Below are 15,802 nucleotides of genomic sequence, written 5' to 3' on the forward strand. Positions count from 1 at the left end.
AAATGTGTGTGTTAAGAATGTAGTGCCCATATGAGGCAGGGCCTTTGGGAGGTAATCAGGTTTAGATGACACTGTGAGGACGGAACCCAAAGAGGTTTCTCACCCTCTTTCTACACTGCGTGAGATTGCAGCTCCTATAAGCCAGGATGGGAGCCTTCTCAGGAATCTGGCCATGCTGGCACCTAATCTTGGATTTCTAAGTGCCCAGAACTGTGAGACATCAGTGTCTGTTTAAGCCACCCAGGTATTATATTATAACATCTCAACTTGATCATATGAAAAGGTTTGATGGAAAAATCACTGTCTATACAAAGTATAGAAGGAATGGAGTCTGTTTTTGTGACTGAAGCACTAATAACAAAGTTAGTTCCTTGGGAGAGAGTTTTTGCAACTCAGTGAACAGCTCAGCAGTAGCAGAGGCTGCCACAGGGGAGACTGGAAACAAGCAGAACCGAAGTGTACGAAAGGAGAGCCTTGGACTCCAGAGGAAGGTCAGTCCACAGAGCGCCATGCGAGGCTGGGGATCTGACCACTCACCTAAGACGTTTCTTTCTGCCTTAGCAGCAGCTAGGCTGAGAGCCCCTTCCTTAGAATTCTAAGGAAAAGTGGGACTCCGCCTGAAAGGTACATGATTTTCAGGTATGCAGAAACATGAAAAGCTACATACACTTTTCATGACATCATTCTCTTTTCTATATGAGACAATTAGTGCTAAAGAAAATCTCGTGGTAGCAGGACAGACTTGGCTAGCAGGACAAACCATGGTGAAATTTACCTGCCTTAGTATTTCTGGACCAATAATTTAGCAATTAACTGGAAAAAATAGGCATTTTGAATGCTTAGGAAAATGCCAGTTTTTTTCTGAACTTACCCATTTTCACTGAGATGAAATTTAAGACAGTGACCTCTAATATTAGCAAATAAGATGAATAGATAACACTTTGATTATAATTCCAAAAATTAAAATATGCAATATTTTCCCTTAGCAATTATTAAAGAAACTTTTATCTCTTTTCTCCCATGTATAAAGCAGTAGATCTGTTAGTGTTGTAATTTCATATTATGTGAAGGTAAAAAGCTTACACAGAAAAGCTTCTTTTCTGTCCTATATAAGAGCCCAAAAGTGTCAGTTTACATTCTCTTAAAAGATTATTAGTGTGACAAATTCCAAAATCTTGTGTTATACTTGTTGATTCATTTGTTAGTGTTGACAAAGAGAACTCATGTAAGTAAGAACTGTTATAACTCAACTAAATGAATTAGTAATAAGGTAACCCTGACAGAGCCTTTTATAAGCTACAATTTCCTACAGAAAATATCTTTTCACAAAAATTTCCCATGTAGACATAGCTAATGTTACATCGAATCTGTCTTTGCCTTCTACAGAATCGGATGATACATTGTCTTATACAATAATGTCAGATCCCAGCATTGCCCTAGAAGAGATGACAATTGGAGAGAGGTAGAGATGGAACTTAAAAGTTACTTTTAAGAATTTTTCACTCTTAAGCAATGAGTCTCATTTTGTTGAATATATTCTTCATTATTCATGTCCTCTATTTTATATGTTTTTAAACAAATGCCTTTTTAAAGCAGTGATTTCAAATTTTCATAACAGTCAATACTATGACGATAGGGGAAAATGTTCTAAGGTTCAAAGTTGGTAAGTTAAGAAACTACAATCAATACAAAACACAAAATTCCTTTAAATGCTGTGATCATCTCTCACATCATCTCAGAAAATGGGGTATACATATGAGACATATGCTCTCACTATTAAGTATGACAGCTGATTGATAATTAGCTTGACTGATTATTCCACATGATGCACATTTGTCAAAACATCACATTGCGCAGTTTTTCTTACACATCTCTCTCTTTTTTTATTTTGGTACCGGAGATCAAACTCATGACCTCATGCTTGCCAGGCAGGCACTTATGCCACTGGGCAAAATTCTCAGCCCTCTTATACATCTCTTTTCTTTCCTTTTTCTTTGGGTACTGAGGGTTGAACCCCAGCCTTCATATCCCCAACACTTTATTTTTTGGGTCACCAAATTGCCCCGGCTGGGCTTAAACTTTTGATCTTTCTGACTCAGCCTCCAAGAGTGCAGGAAATACAGGATCGTGCCACCATACCGACCTTCCTCTTACAGCTTTCCATAGTTTTAGTTACTTGAATTCAACTGTGGGCCTAAAATATTAAATGGAAGATTCTAGAAATAATTAATACATTTTAAATGACTTTTAAAATATATACTGCTATTCTTTGTCATTAGTTATTATTATTCTTAATTTTCCATTGTGCCTGAAGAATTTTTTTAAATCACAGTGCCACATAAATGGGCACACTGGAAAAAACATAATATATATAGGGTTTGGTATTCTCTGTAGTTTCAAGCAGCCACTGGGGTGTTGGAACATGTCACCCAAGGGTAAGGAGAGGACACTGTAAACATAAACACTTCTTGTTAGTGAACAATATCTTAACAAATCTGGGGAGGAAAGTTTATAGAGTCATCTTGGTGAAATATCATATGTATTACCTGAGCATATTTAAGTGGCTCTGTACGTGTACATATACATACACAATTCTTGCTAAAGCAAGAATAAAATTCGAATCACACTAAGGCCATTACCATATATTATGTATGCCTACTCATCCATTCATTACACGTTTTGACTTTGATCTTACCCAATTCTTTTTGTAAAAAAAAGTCTTTAAAATTCCAGAAGGTATGTAGCAGCTTAGGGATGTCAGAAAAGGGATTTTTACTATACATAAAACATGGTATATTAAAAATAAAATACAAACAGGGAGGTAGGTATATATCCATTTTTGGTTATTGGAAATGCAGATTAATAATAGCAAAAATATGGAAAATGCTTGTCTTTTAGATTTTTAATCCACCATGCCGAATGGATTTTTATAGGGCATATACTTGTTCCTGACCTCTAGTGTTAAGAAATTCTGTCATGTTTGAAAACTAGTCCCTCGTGGAGCCTGTATCCCTGTTAATAGCTGAAAGGTCAATGGAGCTGCTAAACAGTTTGTATTACTGTCAGGGTGGCCATGAAAACACCACCTGCTGCAAGAGGACTTGGCAGCTGGGTCAACAGGCACTGTGGGAATTTATCAACTCAGGGGGGCCACTTGCATAAAACTTTGACTGATGAATTGGGACTCACTGGCTTACTGGGCTAAAGCTGCTCTATTATGTATGACTTTCTTTGGGTTGACAGAGCTGCCTGAGACACATGTGAAGGATAAACAGAACTGATTTCTCCTTAAGAAGTGGTTCTGGGGGGTAGCATTCTAGCATCCAGCATAATAATGAGGAAGATGAAGATATTACAAAAAAACGTAAACAAAGGGCGACCAGTGGCACCTTGGGGGGAGGACAGAGAAGGAAAGGGCAGGAAGCATGAGAGGCAGTTTTAGATATGGTCACAGAGGACTGGGGACACACGGCATTTTTGTGAAATGACCTCTCCTGTCTGGAATTTGCATTGTTCATCCTAAGGGAATGGTCTCTGCGACTAGGTTGAGGTAATAAATAAGCAGTATTCTAAAATATAGCTAGAGTGGGTGCACAGTAAGTAAATCAAATGATTGTTCTTAATACATTTGTTTTATAAATTCTTGGAGAAATAAACCCTGGAAATATCTCAAAATAAAGATAAAAAAATCATTTGGTCTAAGTTCATCTAAAATAAACTTAAAGAATGTTCTGTCTTTATCGAAAAATTTGTATTCTATAGCTATAAAGCTTGAGAGAAATCTTTAATTTCTACCACCTAGGAGCATTTGATTAATTTTGAAAAGATTTAGTACAGAGCAAGCATTGTAGGCAAAATGCAAATATTTAAAAATTAGGCATTTAAAGCTTTTTAGAGCTGCATGGATATCTTTATCCTAATTTTGGTACTAAGAGAACCTGAAAAATTGAGATTACCCGAAAATAATTTTAGGATGCAAGAATGAGTACTAATAACACTAAAGAATTCACTAGATTTTTAAGGATGTTATTCACCTCCCTCCTGTGTCATACATAGAAACGAGGCAGAGAAACATGGATCATCCGTACTTTTTCAACAGGCAAAGGGACACAGGATGGGGAGATAATTTGTGTAATGTTCTATACTGAAGGAGGGTCAGAGACTAGACCAACTGACTGTCTGAAGAGACTTGCTCTTATCTGACAAGTTTCAGAGGGCACTATTATAAGAGAAATGGGGATTATTGCCCCAATCTTGTGCTCAGTATATCCAAATCCTTTTTTGGGAACTCTTAGCAGATGGAGGAAAGAACCAGGCTAGGAAAAGCTGAATCCAGTACTGGAGACTTTTTGGGAATCCTGTGATTTGGCTGGACCAGTAGCGTGAGTGGTACTACCTTGATTCTAACCCCACTCTGCCATGAAACACCAGTTTACCCCTGAAGATATTTCTGATTTGTGTCCCATTTCTGATACAGAGGCACAATTTCTTCTCTGCTTCTCTATGGAAGTTTTTGCTTTTCCTGAAGTAACTTCTGAGTTCTAGGTAAGCTTGAAGGAAACCTGACTGTATTCTTCTGTTTGTGAATTTTCATTTTTTAGTTATATATTTGATTTTTTTATATCATGTTACTTCATCACCGTCTTCTGAGGAAATTGCCCAAGTGTAAATGAGTTACAGCTTATGTAAATGATTATGTAATTTATAGCTTTAGACTAAATTATCTTTACAGATTGAAATGGTAATATTGGAAACACATCTGCTTTTGCTAACTCAGATATTACATGTGATTTCTAAATTCCTTCTGTGTAAATGTATGTGCATGTGTTTGAGAAAAGCCTTTAATATGTAAAAGAGAGAGAGAGAGAGAGAGAGAGAGAGAGAGAGAGTTGATGAGATTCTTTCTTCAAATTCTGCCCAGAAGTTTAGGAAAAATAGTTTTCTCTGGTGCAGATATACTGAACATTGCTACGCTAGTAATTAACTCCTGTTTCCAAAATAATCTTGTACACATACTTAAGTGTCTGCTTAGACAGAACTTCAACTCATCTAGCAAAAAAGACTATAATAATAAATGCTGGTGTTCACATCATAACAGCACGAGGCTCCCAACAAGTGTTTATGCAAACAGTTTAATTCTGAAAGTTCTGCCTATGCCTGTGTACAGGACCGTGTCACTGGGATTCTGTCACTTCCCCCACCTTTTGAAAAGCAAACACCAGTCTTAACCCTGGCCCCACACATGACATGACTCACCAGAAACAGGCTTTGTAATGAGAAGCCAGGCCTTCAGGTATGTCACTCTGAGACCACCCTACTAGAGGCGGCCCTAAGATCACAAAGTCAAGGTCCCTTATGGAAACCCTGGTAATTAGATACTATTAATGGGCTGAAGGTGTAAAATTTGCTAACAATCCAGATGATGAGATAAAGTTCTGGGGTGTGTGTGTGTGTGACAGAGAGAGAGAGAGAGAGAGAGAGAGAGAGAGAGAGAGAGAGAGAGAGAGAGAGAGAGAGACAGAGAGAGACAGAGAGACAGAGAGAGACAGAGAGAGACAGAGACAGAGAATTCATTATATTACCAAGAAGCTTACAAAAGGTTATCAACTTAGACAATGTAATAGGTGACTATTTTGTAACTGCATTAGATCTAAGTGAAATCCCCATACCTCATTATGAATCATTCGAAGGCTGTCATTTTTATAAATTTACAGTAGTTTGACTTATTCTTAAAGTGGCCAACTTCAACAATCATCATCTGATAGCTTTTTGTATTTACTCTTTTTCTCAAAAAGAACACTGATTCTACACTCAAGAGGGGAAGGAGAATCCCTGTACTCTATGACATTGTATGGACGGGTACTTAGCATCAGAGAAAATGTGTACTATAAAACAGGGAAGAGAGCCTATCAGTGTTCAACCTCTGACATTAGTGTTGCCAGTGAGCCATTTAAAGTCGATTTTTCTTTTTGTTCCGTGGTAGCCAGTGTCAACCTGTAGTTCTTTCTGGAAAGAAAACGTTTTGTGATATATGGAAGGACAAGAGTCCTCATTTTGTTCCTGGCTTTTTCAGGAAAACATGGTTAATTAACAGTTTAATGGCTTTCAAGTGGAGCCTTTGGTTAACTTTTCAGATCATTAATTAATTCTCTTAACTAGACTTAATGAATGTGGAAGGAATTTAAAATTACAGCATGGTATGGCTGAACACTCAGCATGGCCTGGTCCTATCCGTGAGGATGCTTAGATTTTGTAATACTTGTCTGTTATGACAAATGTCTATCTGATAGCAGGTAACTACAGCGGCTCTGGATAGGACAGATCTCACCCATGGAATTAACAGCTGTTTAATTAGGATTCGAGGCGCTGGAAAGTTGTATGTGTGCAACGCAGAGGATGGAAGGAGCTGGGGCAGGATACTTATATCCCTCAAAGGACCAAAACACTCATATCTCCCCTGTGCTGAGGCAAAGCACTAAACACTTGTTTTCATTTTTTGGTCATACTAGTCTTCATGAGGGCTGTGAGATTTTGGATAGTTTTGAAATGAGGCTCAGATGTTGCACTGCCAAAATAACATCCTGATTACCTAACAAAAATCATACTAAGCAGCTGTAATGTCTGCCAACATGTTTTCATGCTCTCAAAAATAAGGGGTTCATTGCTTCCAACACCAGAGTTGAAGCCACTGCCTCACACATCGGGCTCCTCCCCTGGCTTCCACCCGAGAATTTTGATTCCACAAATACAGCATGCTCTGGGATGACAAGAACAACTTGACTGAGCTTTTAGAGTCCTGGAGGCCAAGTGTGGCCCTCACACACTGGAGGAGAAGGTCTTCTTAGGGCAGCCGGTTGCATGTGGGAAGGATGGAAGTGTTCATCGTGGTTGATTGACAACTGCATCTCTTCTGTTACTGATTTGAATGCACTAAAATAACGTGAAGAGAGTATTACCTGATTCAAAGGGACTAAAAAGAAAACTCACCTTTTTGGATCCACAATTTTGTAGAGCTTTCCGTTGTGAGTCTGGGTCATACTTTTACTGCTTGATAAAATGTAAACTTCACCTGTTGAGAGAAATAATGGTATGGTAATTCACGGCATGACACTGTTGCCTAGCAATTATTATTTGTCTTCTCCTCTGTCAATTCCTATCTCTATCCCCTCTTCAGGAAGATCACTTGCCCAAAGGTTATGGCAGCATGTCACAGGTGTGTCCCCACCACACATCTGGAAGGCACCCATTTTCTGTCACTTCTTTCCATAGCCCACTGTGTTCCCACAGGAGCAAGTAATATCACTCACCTGGGTCACGGCAACAGCTGTATACCGTAGCACCCTATTTCTGCCTCGTTCTGGGTTTATTCTCAACATTTACCCTCCAGTCCTACTTTCAGAGGAGGTTAGATATGTAAGTTAGGTGAACTTCCTTTGTTCTAACCCCTTCCCGTGGCTTCTCATCTCTCTCAGAGCAAAACCAAGTCCCAACAGTGGCAGATTTAGTCGCCTGCTGCTCTTTTGACCTCATCTACAACAGTTTGGCCCCTTGTTCACCCTAATCTGGCCTCCTTGGCTCTGTGTCTCTGAATACATGAGGCTGATTCTATCTCTGGGTTCTGTCTTAGGCTTCTGTGCGCCTGTGGGTCTTTTCAAAGTCCACTTTCCCCCTTCCTTTAAGATTGAGCTTAAGTCGTAGTTTTCATGACTGTACTATTTACAATTTCACCCGCTAGACTGGGGATTCAGTGGTAGAACTGCTGCCCAGCCTGTGTGAGGTCCTAGGTTCAAGCCCTCAGCACGATGAAAAAAATAAATAAAAAATAAGACTGCATGTTTTCCAACCCCCCCCCCCGCCAAGTCCCTCTTCACTACTAGATTTTCTGCAAAGCTTTGGTTACCAATTGACACACAATCCATATTTGTTTTTAAAATGTATTAGTGTCTTTCTTCTTTATAATATAAATTTCATGACAGGAGTTTAGATTTTTTGTCTCTTGATGTGCCCCTGTGTCCCCAACACCTAGTACAGAGCTTATCACAGAATAAGGAACTCAGTAAGCATTTATATTCTGCAAATGCAGTGTTGAATGAATATTTTTATCTCAATTTATTTCTGCCCAAGACTCAAAATCTTAGTTAACCCAAGTTGTTACTGCTAATTAATAATTTGAGGTCAGATGGAATTGGCATGCTCATTTTAATATTTTGCTCTTGAAAATATGTTAGGATGTATCAAAATAAATGTGAGAGGGAGGGAGAAACAGAGACAGATAATCTCAGCTGTAAAGCTATAGCTCCTGGTACCAAGCTACTTTCATTTATGAAAAAACCACCCTTGTGTATTATCATTTTTTCCATATAGGTCAGCATATGGAATAGATTACATGAATAGGAAATTAAAAACTACTTATAATTACATGTTAATAAGGTTTTAAATTTTACAATTGATTCCTACTTATGAAACAGCCTTTGCCTTAACCTGTTTTTCTGTATTCTATTTTTAATTATGTATCAAACACCCTTAAATATTTTTGTATTTCTGAAAGGGATATCACAAGTTTCATTCTAAAAATACAGACTCAATAGAAAAAATAAAAATGATGTTTAAAAGCAAAAGAATCTTTGTTTTGCCAATAGTTTATATGCTTACCTCATTTAATCTTTACAACAAAGGCATCTTGATTTTTAAGATTAAAAAAGTGACACACATCTCACTGATTTTTTTGACTCAAAGGTGCAAAAACATAATTCCTTTTATGACGTTAGAGAGTTTCACATTAAAATACAATTCATGTAAAGAGTATTTATTTTTGTTACAGGTTATATATAAGATGGTAGCATTTGGAAAGTTAAAGATTGTATGTGCTTTATTTTTTGGATCTTTGGATCTTTCACAAAACAACAGGTACACAGACATTAGGGGTATTTTTTTTTTTTTTTTTGTCTTTTTCGTTTTTATCGGTACCAGGGATCAAACTCACGACTGCCTGCTTGCAAGGCAGGCGCTTATGCCACTGAGCTAACTCCCCAGCCCCAGAGGTATTTTTTATGATAGTGATGCTAATAAGATTGTAGATGAGTAGTCTTTGTTGTAAAGTCTGGAAAAACAAAAATGGTTCAATCACAATATCCGCCCATTCACTTCTAACTGCTACAATTTAGTAATTCTTAAAATCAGAGTTTGAAAATGAAATTTAAATTACTTCATAGGTTATGTTTCTGATTCTTTTGGATGGGATAGAAGAATATGAAGGAAAAACTAATTGTAAAATGTTTTCACTGCTCGAATGAGATTAGATGGACTTGTTTTCATCTCTGTATTACTATGGCTCTGAAATATGTATTATACATTTCAAGAGACTTGTCTGAGGCCTTTATTAATCTAAGTGAATGCATAGAATTATTTCTGATGTGTTTTTCATTTAATGTAAAAAAATCAATATGGACTTTTACAGAAAATATTCTAATTTAGATAGGAAGCATTACTATTCTCTTTCTATGCCTTTTTTATTCATTTCTGAGCTAAAGGAATATTTTAGCCATAGTTTGAATATTGTTCTTTAGAGGGAGATATAAAAATCTACTTTAATCATTGTAATTTAAAATATAGAGTAAAAAAACTTCACTGTTTGGTTGATCACATATCAATTTCAATTTGTTCTGTGAAGTGAGTACATTTTGATAAACAAGCCAAAACATATGTTACCTATGGGTTGTGAATAATTCCTATTTTATTGGAAAAATTTGTAGCTCAGATTATCTTGTGCCAATGTCATCCTCCAAAAGTGGAGAGAGAGGGAGAGAGAGACAAAGAGAGACACACAGAGAGAGAATAAGTTTTAGATTTTGATAATTGTTTTCTATTCCAAGATACATAGGTAAGTGGGAAGGTTCTCAGATAAAGGGCTAACACAGTGCCTTAATAGATAATCAGAAATATGAGTAGACATTTACAAACTTTTTTCTGGAGGGTCTCAAATTTTTTTTTGCTCTTGTCTATTTTTCTGTTTTACTACTTTCATTATTTTTAGAATGGAATTAAGATACAAAGACTCTCAAGAGAATATTCCTGGAAGAGAACATATAACTGGGCCATCTTTAATCACTATTGGCCATCACTATTGGATTCTATCAGCAAATGGAAGATGATGCTGTTATTCTATAGAATATGCCTTCTTGAGCAAGGAAGTGAGAACAGAACTTAACAGAAGTGATTCATACCGTACCTAATTCATCTTCGCCAAATCCCAAGATGTGACCTGAAAAGTAGCCTCTACAGGAACCACTGGTGCCAAGGCACAGTGGTTTTTCTTGCCATTGCTTGGTCACTGGACTTTGCTGAAGAGTTAAGAAATTCCTGCAACGAAAACATACTATAAACCTACAATAAAAATATAGGTTTGCTTAAAGTTCACAATAAAATGTTTGAGATGAAATAACCATGCCATCTAACTTCTTAAAGGAAAAATAATATAGCCTATCATATGTCTGATTGCTGTGAAATCCTCATATGGGGAGCATGTACTGAGTATCTTTCACCCAGAGAATCATAAAAAAAGTAGGTTAAAATTTGATTTTGTAGTATTCCTATCTGTAGATACAGATTTTATCCTATTGCTCAATCTTGAAAGTCTGGTAAAAAAAAAAAAAAAAAATATATATATATATATATATATATATATAGTCTCCCCAATTAGTTTTAAAAATATTTTACAACTCATTCAAAATAATGTTTCAAATTATTCATTGTCATGGTAAATTCTCACTTAGGATGAAGAGAAGAGACTATGTAATAAGAAATGTCCACCTAAGGTCTTTACTGTTTTTAAAAATTACTTTAAGAACTTGATCAAGTCTTTTGAAAAGCATTGCTTTGGAAATTCTTCATTGAACTTTCCACATATACTATAACAAAAGGAAATTATATGTTAATGCGTATTCTAGGTCTGAGGCCCAATGAGAGACAGTCATTTTTGAATGTTTTGTGGCTGTGTGCCAGTTTATCTCTGGATGTGATAGCTGGTATATGGAAACAGGATTTTGGGACGCATACCCATTGCGGTCTCCAAACACATAGCTTCCATACAGTCTTTCAGATTGGCAGCCTCGGTAAACAAATCCACCAACTAAAGGACCGTTACTGAATGGCTTGAACTCTAAAAGCGATGGCTCACTTTCTGAAAAGAAACAGTGCATTAGATCAAATGAAACACATTTTTGTGAAGTAAAAATAATGTAGCCCAATGAACAAATATTAAGGCAATTGCACTCTGAAGTATGTTTTGTGATGCCAGAGATGGATCCTTGCTATAGATATTTAGTGAAAAAAATTAGTCTTTGTTTAAATACTATCAAAATTTAAAAGATCTCTGAGTACAGCTTACTGAAATGAAAAATGGGCTTCAAACACTTGCTATTTTTATAACTGCCATGATACACCAAGTTTTCAGTAGAATTAGAATCTAGGTATTTTGGGTATCGTGGTAAGTTTAGATTAAAATACTTTTAAAAATAATCTTCAGTTTAGAAATGCTTTTGCTTATTGTATTAGTAAACTGGATCACACATCTATTAAATTACATAAAATGTTTTAAAGTTCACACTTTAATGAAAGTAAAAGTATAGTACATAAAAGGCCTTTAAAATTACATTTATTGTGAATTTAAAGAAGATCACTTACTCAAGTAATATCTGCACTTAAAATGGTTTTTAATAGTTTTGGTTATAGAGTTGCACGGTTAACAAAGTCTACTGCAATAACTCCTTCTGAATTACAGTGTACAGTCCCATTTCCAATGTTTCCATGCAGGCTATTACATACTTGCAATGGAAAAAGCTCTACTGCCAGTTACCAATTAATCTGAAAATCACTTCTCAGTATTTAATGTCAAATGACTCACCATCAGCAGGCAGCATTTTATCAAAAACGTTTGTGGAAAGGCAGTAATTTTAAAGCCCTCTGCTCCTCCCATGTGATTATGGTAAACAGGATACATAGTAAAAAGTAGAAAAGATTAGGGAAGTTTTAAATATTCAGCACGCCACATGGCAGCATAACTGAATGATTAAGGTTGTGAACTTTTGCATCAAGGAGCTCACATCCATCTTTTACCAGATTATGTTGTGCTGTAATTAAATTTTCTCTGCCTCGGTTTCTTCATCTATACAATGTGGCCAGTGATAGTGCTTACCACATAGACTTCTTCTACAAATGAAATCAGAAACACTTATGAGCCTTTTCTATAGGGGTTGGTACCTAGCAAGCACTGTGGGTGTACATAAATGCAGGGCTGTTAATACTGCAACTCACTTTGGTTGAACCTCAGCTAATGTGATTATACAATTTAGTTTAATCTACACCCACAGCCAAAAGTCCACAGAACTAGTGCCTCATTTGATTTTTTTTATAAACCACATTATACTTTGGTTTGGCTTTTATAAGACACATACAGGCACACATACACCTGAAAAAATTTAAAAATAACTGAATACCACATGAACTAACACAGCTGTTTCATTCCTGGTGCTAAATAAATATCTGTATTGAATGAGTAAACAGAAGAAGCAATCAATTTAATAATCTTAATCTACTATGTTCCTTGAATCCTAATAATATTTAATATATTACTTCCTTCAAAAGAAATACATACTAAAATACTAAAAATGTTCTTGCAATTTATTATCCAGTTTTATATTTTATGTGTTCTCTCTATGTAGTCTAATAATCATGTTATCAAAAACAATGTTTAAATATCCTATGCCTTGTTTTCACAAATCGATATTTACTTTGTCTAAAATAAACACTTAAAAAATCACATTCTTATATAAAACATACTTTTCCTAATTGCTGAGACTAGCATATGGAGTTTTGAGAAATTCTGCACCCTTCACACTTCTTTATTTTTATTTACAAATTCTGCCTTATTAAGTTAAGTAAATAGAAGTTATTCATCTTGATTCTTAGATGAGAGTCATACAAGCTGATAACATTTTAAGCAACTAAATTATTTGGACCTACTGAGAACCATGTAATCCATGAGAGATATACTCATCCACATGGACTCCTGAGGGCCTCTGTGAGCCCCTAACTTTTAAAAAGTGAGTACCTTATTCTCTGGTCACTGTTAGGCCAGTGTTTTTAAGTTTTCTCAAATGCTTATTTTGCAAAAATCTTTTTACCTTCAATAAATAAGTAAAGCCAAACTCAAACTAAAGCAAAATCAACAAATTATGCTTGACTTACCATAATCTTTTCCCTTTATTATCTGTAAGATTCTGGCTGATCTGTTTTTTCCATTGGAATCTGAACAAAGTATTGTTAAATTGATGTTTATATCAGTGGGATGTCGATCCACAGCGCATCTGCATAACAGAAGAGGTGGATACCCATTAATTCCTATGGTATAGCTTTCACAGTGTGGGGATTCCCGACCTAGGACAAAATCTTTTGTGGGCTAGCAGAAGATCCTATGAGCAATTCAGTTTTGATTTACTAGCAACAACTGAAAAAATTATCTTGATATTTTTGTTTGTTTGTTGAAGCTTGATTACTTCTGGAGTGTATTTTTTAGTTTCTTTTGGTAACTCCGTCATCAGGAAGGTACACACTGTCTCAAAACATTTGTTAAGGAATATTTCTCTTGTTAAGGAATATTTCTTATATAATACTTGAAGCTGGGCCTGGTGTGCACACTTGTAGTCTGGGATTGGGGAAACTGAAGCAAAAGAATCAAAAACAAGTTCAAGGTCAGCCTTGGCTACAGAGCAAGACCTTTTCTCAAAGACAAACAAAAATCCATGATAAAGTATAGTAAGAATCAATGTCATCTTCAACTCACATCTATAATATAATGTAATATAATAGAATATAATACAATAGTTAGTATTAGTCCTATATTTCTTAGGTGAATCACTACATTTTAAAGCTCAGGATGGTCTAACAAAGGAAAATGTATGTTCCAATTCAGGGAATAAAATTAAAATGTAGATGGTCTCTGGACAAGATGCCTTTCAAATCAGCTGTTTTTATACTCTTCAGCATTCATCTGGGAGTGCCAGAATATCTGTGATTTAAACCAGGATCCCTGGTTTCACCAGGGCAGGGATCGCCTGAATGTTTGTCAGTAAGGTTTTAAAGTTGAATAATATAATTTTTGAAGTTCTCAAAAATGTGGAAAATAGGCCTCCATTGTCCTTAGGTTAAATCTCATCACTGTTGACATTTTGGGCCAGCTCACCTTTATTTGGAGAGGCTGTCCTGCAAATTACAGGATGTTCGGTAGCATCCCTGGCCTCTACAATCAGATGGCTGCAGCTCACTCTACCCCATCCCAAAGTGGGGGCAGAATCAGTCCTCTGGGAATCGTTATTTTAAGCCAACAAAATTCATTAATTGCAAATGAAACCAAATCATTGGGACTTTTAAATACTTAAAAAACTAAAATTTTGAGAGAGGGTGCTAGGTTGTAAGATACGAGAGTCATGTATGAATTTTTAAAAAGCAAAACAACACAACTGTTGTCTCCAAATGATCCCATTTGTAGGGAAGCTGCCCCTGGCTTGCTAAGGATGGGTGATTTGCCTTGGTGGCAACAGTCCCCTTATTGTCCTCTGTAACTCAGTGACTCACAGAATACAATGCCTGGCAGGGGTCAGGACAAAGATATATTGTGACTTAAGGTGGAACTAAATTCACAGGGGTGAAGAAAATTTTCCTGTATTATTTTTCTTTTGAAGATGGAAAAACTGTGGGAAAAAGAGGCTTGACCTGTCTCCAACCAGAAGTAGCAAATCTGGATGAAAAGGCTGGCTAGCTCCCCCAGAGGTAGAATTGCTAGGGGCCATGAGCCTTAGCTCTAGCTGAACACCAGGTCTGCTGACTATTTGACCCTTCTAACCTTCAGATGTTGTATAAAACAAGAGGCTAGTGAAACTAATCAGGACGACCGTGTGATGGTGGGTATGTGTCATTGCCCACTTGCCCAAAGCTTTAGAATACGACAATGTAAACCATGGAGTCTGATTATACTATGCAGTATTTGTTCAATTGTAGTAAATGTGCCATTCTATGGGGGATGATAATAATACTTGTGCAGGGTTAGGGGGTACCCTGGAAGAATTTGTACCTTCTGTTGAATTTTGCTGTACAACAACAGCTCTAAAAACAGTATATTTAAAAAGGAGTGTGGGGTGTGGATAGGGAATAGATGTCACTCTGAGTACTGCTGAAAAGTTTAAAGGGGACACTGCACAGGGAAAGCTATTCAGCACTCTGTAGAAAGCTGCTTACAAACAGCTTCATTTTTGCTATATATTATTTGTTTCTTTTAAAAATCTTTCTCTTTCTTTCTTTCTTTTTCTTTCTGCTCAAAATCCTGTTGAAGGGAGAAAGAATATAAACATTGACTCTCCCTTTGGCCTTCTGCTGCTGAAGGACGCAGGACTCTGGGATGCAGGCATCTTGCCACATGTATGGGCTATAAAGCACCTCGTCCCATATTTTTACACCAAAGCTCAGAACCCCCAGGCAGGTTGCAAGAAAGCTCCTCTGGGACTGTGGTTACTCAGGCTGCTCTACTTCAAAGAGCTGCTTGGTGGTGGTATCTGTGAGTTCTGAGCTATAGGAATGGAATGTGACAGTTTCCTCCACATCCGGAACCCACCTCAAGTATTCCCTGTCGAACAGATTTTAAGATCTGCTGAGATGCCAAAAAGGAAATGAACTGTAGACTTGGGCTTTGATGGAGGGGAGATGATGGGCATGAGGGATTATAAAAATAAAAAGTTAGAGAAATATTCAC

The 15,802-nt window shown here is 36.6% G+C and overlaps 1 protein-coding gene across 2 annotated transcripts in view; it reads right to left on the reverse strand.

The window, feature by feature from the left end:
* Hhip (hedgehog interacting protein) overlaps positions 1-15,802 on the reverse strand; it is a 90,841-nt gene that overhangs the window by 16,921 nt on the left and 58,118 nt on the right. For both annotated transcript variants that reach the window (XM_003476846.5, XM_013160382.3), the window contains exons 8-11: positions 13,246-13,364; positions 11,056-11,179; positions 10,229-10,359; positions 6,988-7,069 (exon numbers count right to left, since the gene is read on the reverse strand). In XM_003476846.5, coding sequence (XP_003476894.2) covers positions 6,988-7,069; positions 10,229-10,359; positions 11,056-11,179; positions 13,246-13,364 — 456 coding nt within the window. The remainder of the gene's footprint in view (positions 1-6,987; positions 7,070-10,228; positions 10,360-11,055; positions 11,180-13,245; positions 13,365-15,802) is intronic.

The sequence above is a fragment of the Cavia porcellus genome, unplaced genomic scaffold (assembly GCF_034190915.1).
Source record: "Cavia porcellus strain 051 isolate PalLab524CR breed Dunkin Hartley unplaced genomic scaffold, mCavPor4.1 scaffold_14, whole genome shotgun sequence".
NCBI classification, from domain to species: domain Eukaryota; kingdom Metazoa; phylum Chordata; class Mammalia; order Rodentia; family Caviidae; genus Cavia; species Cavia porcellus.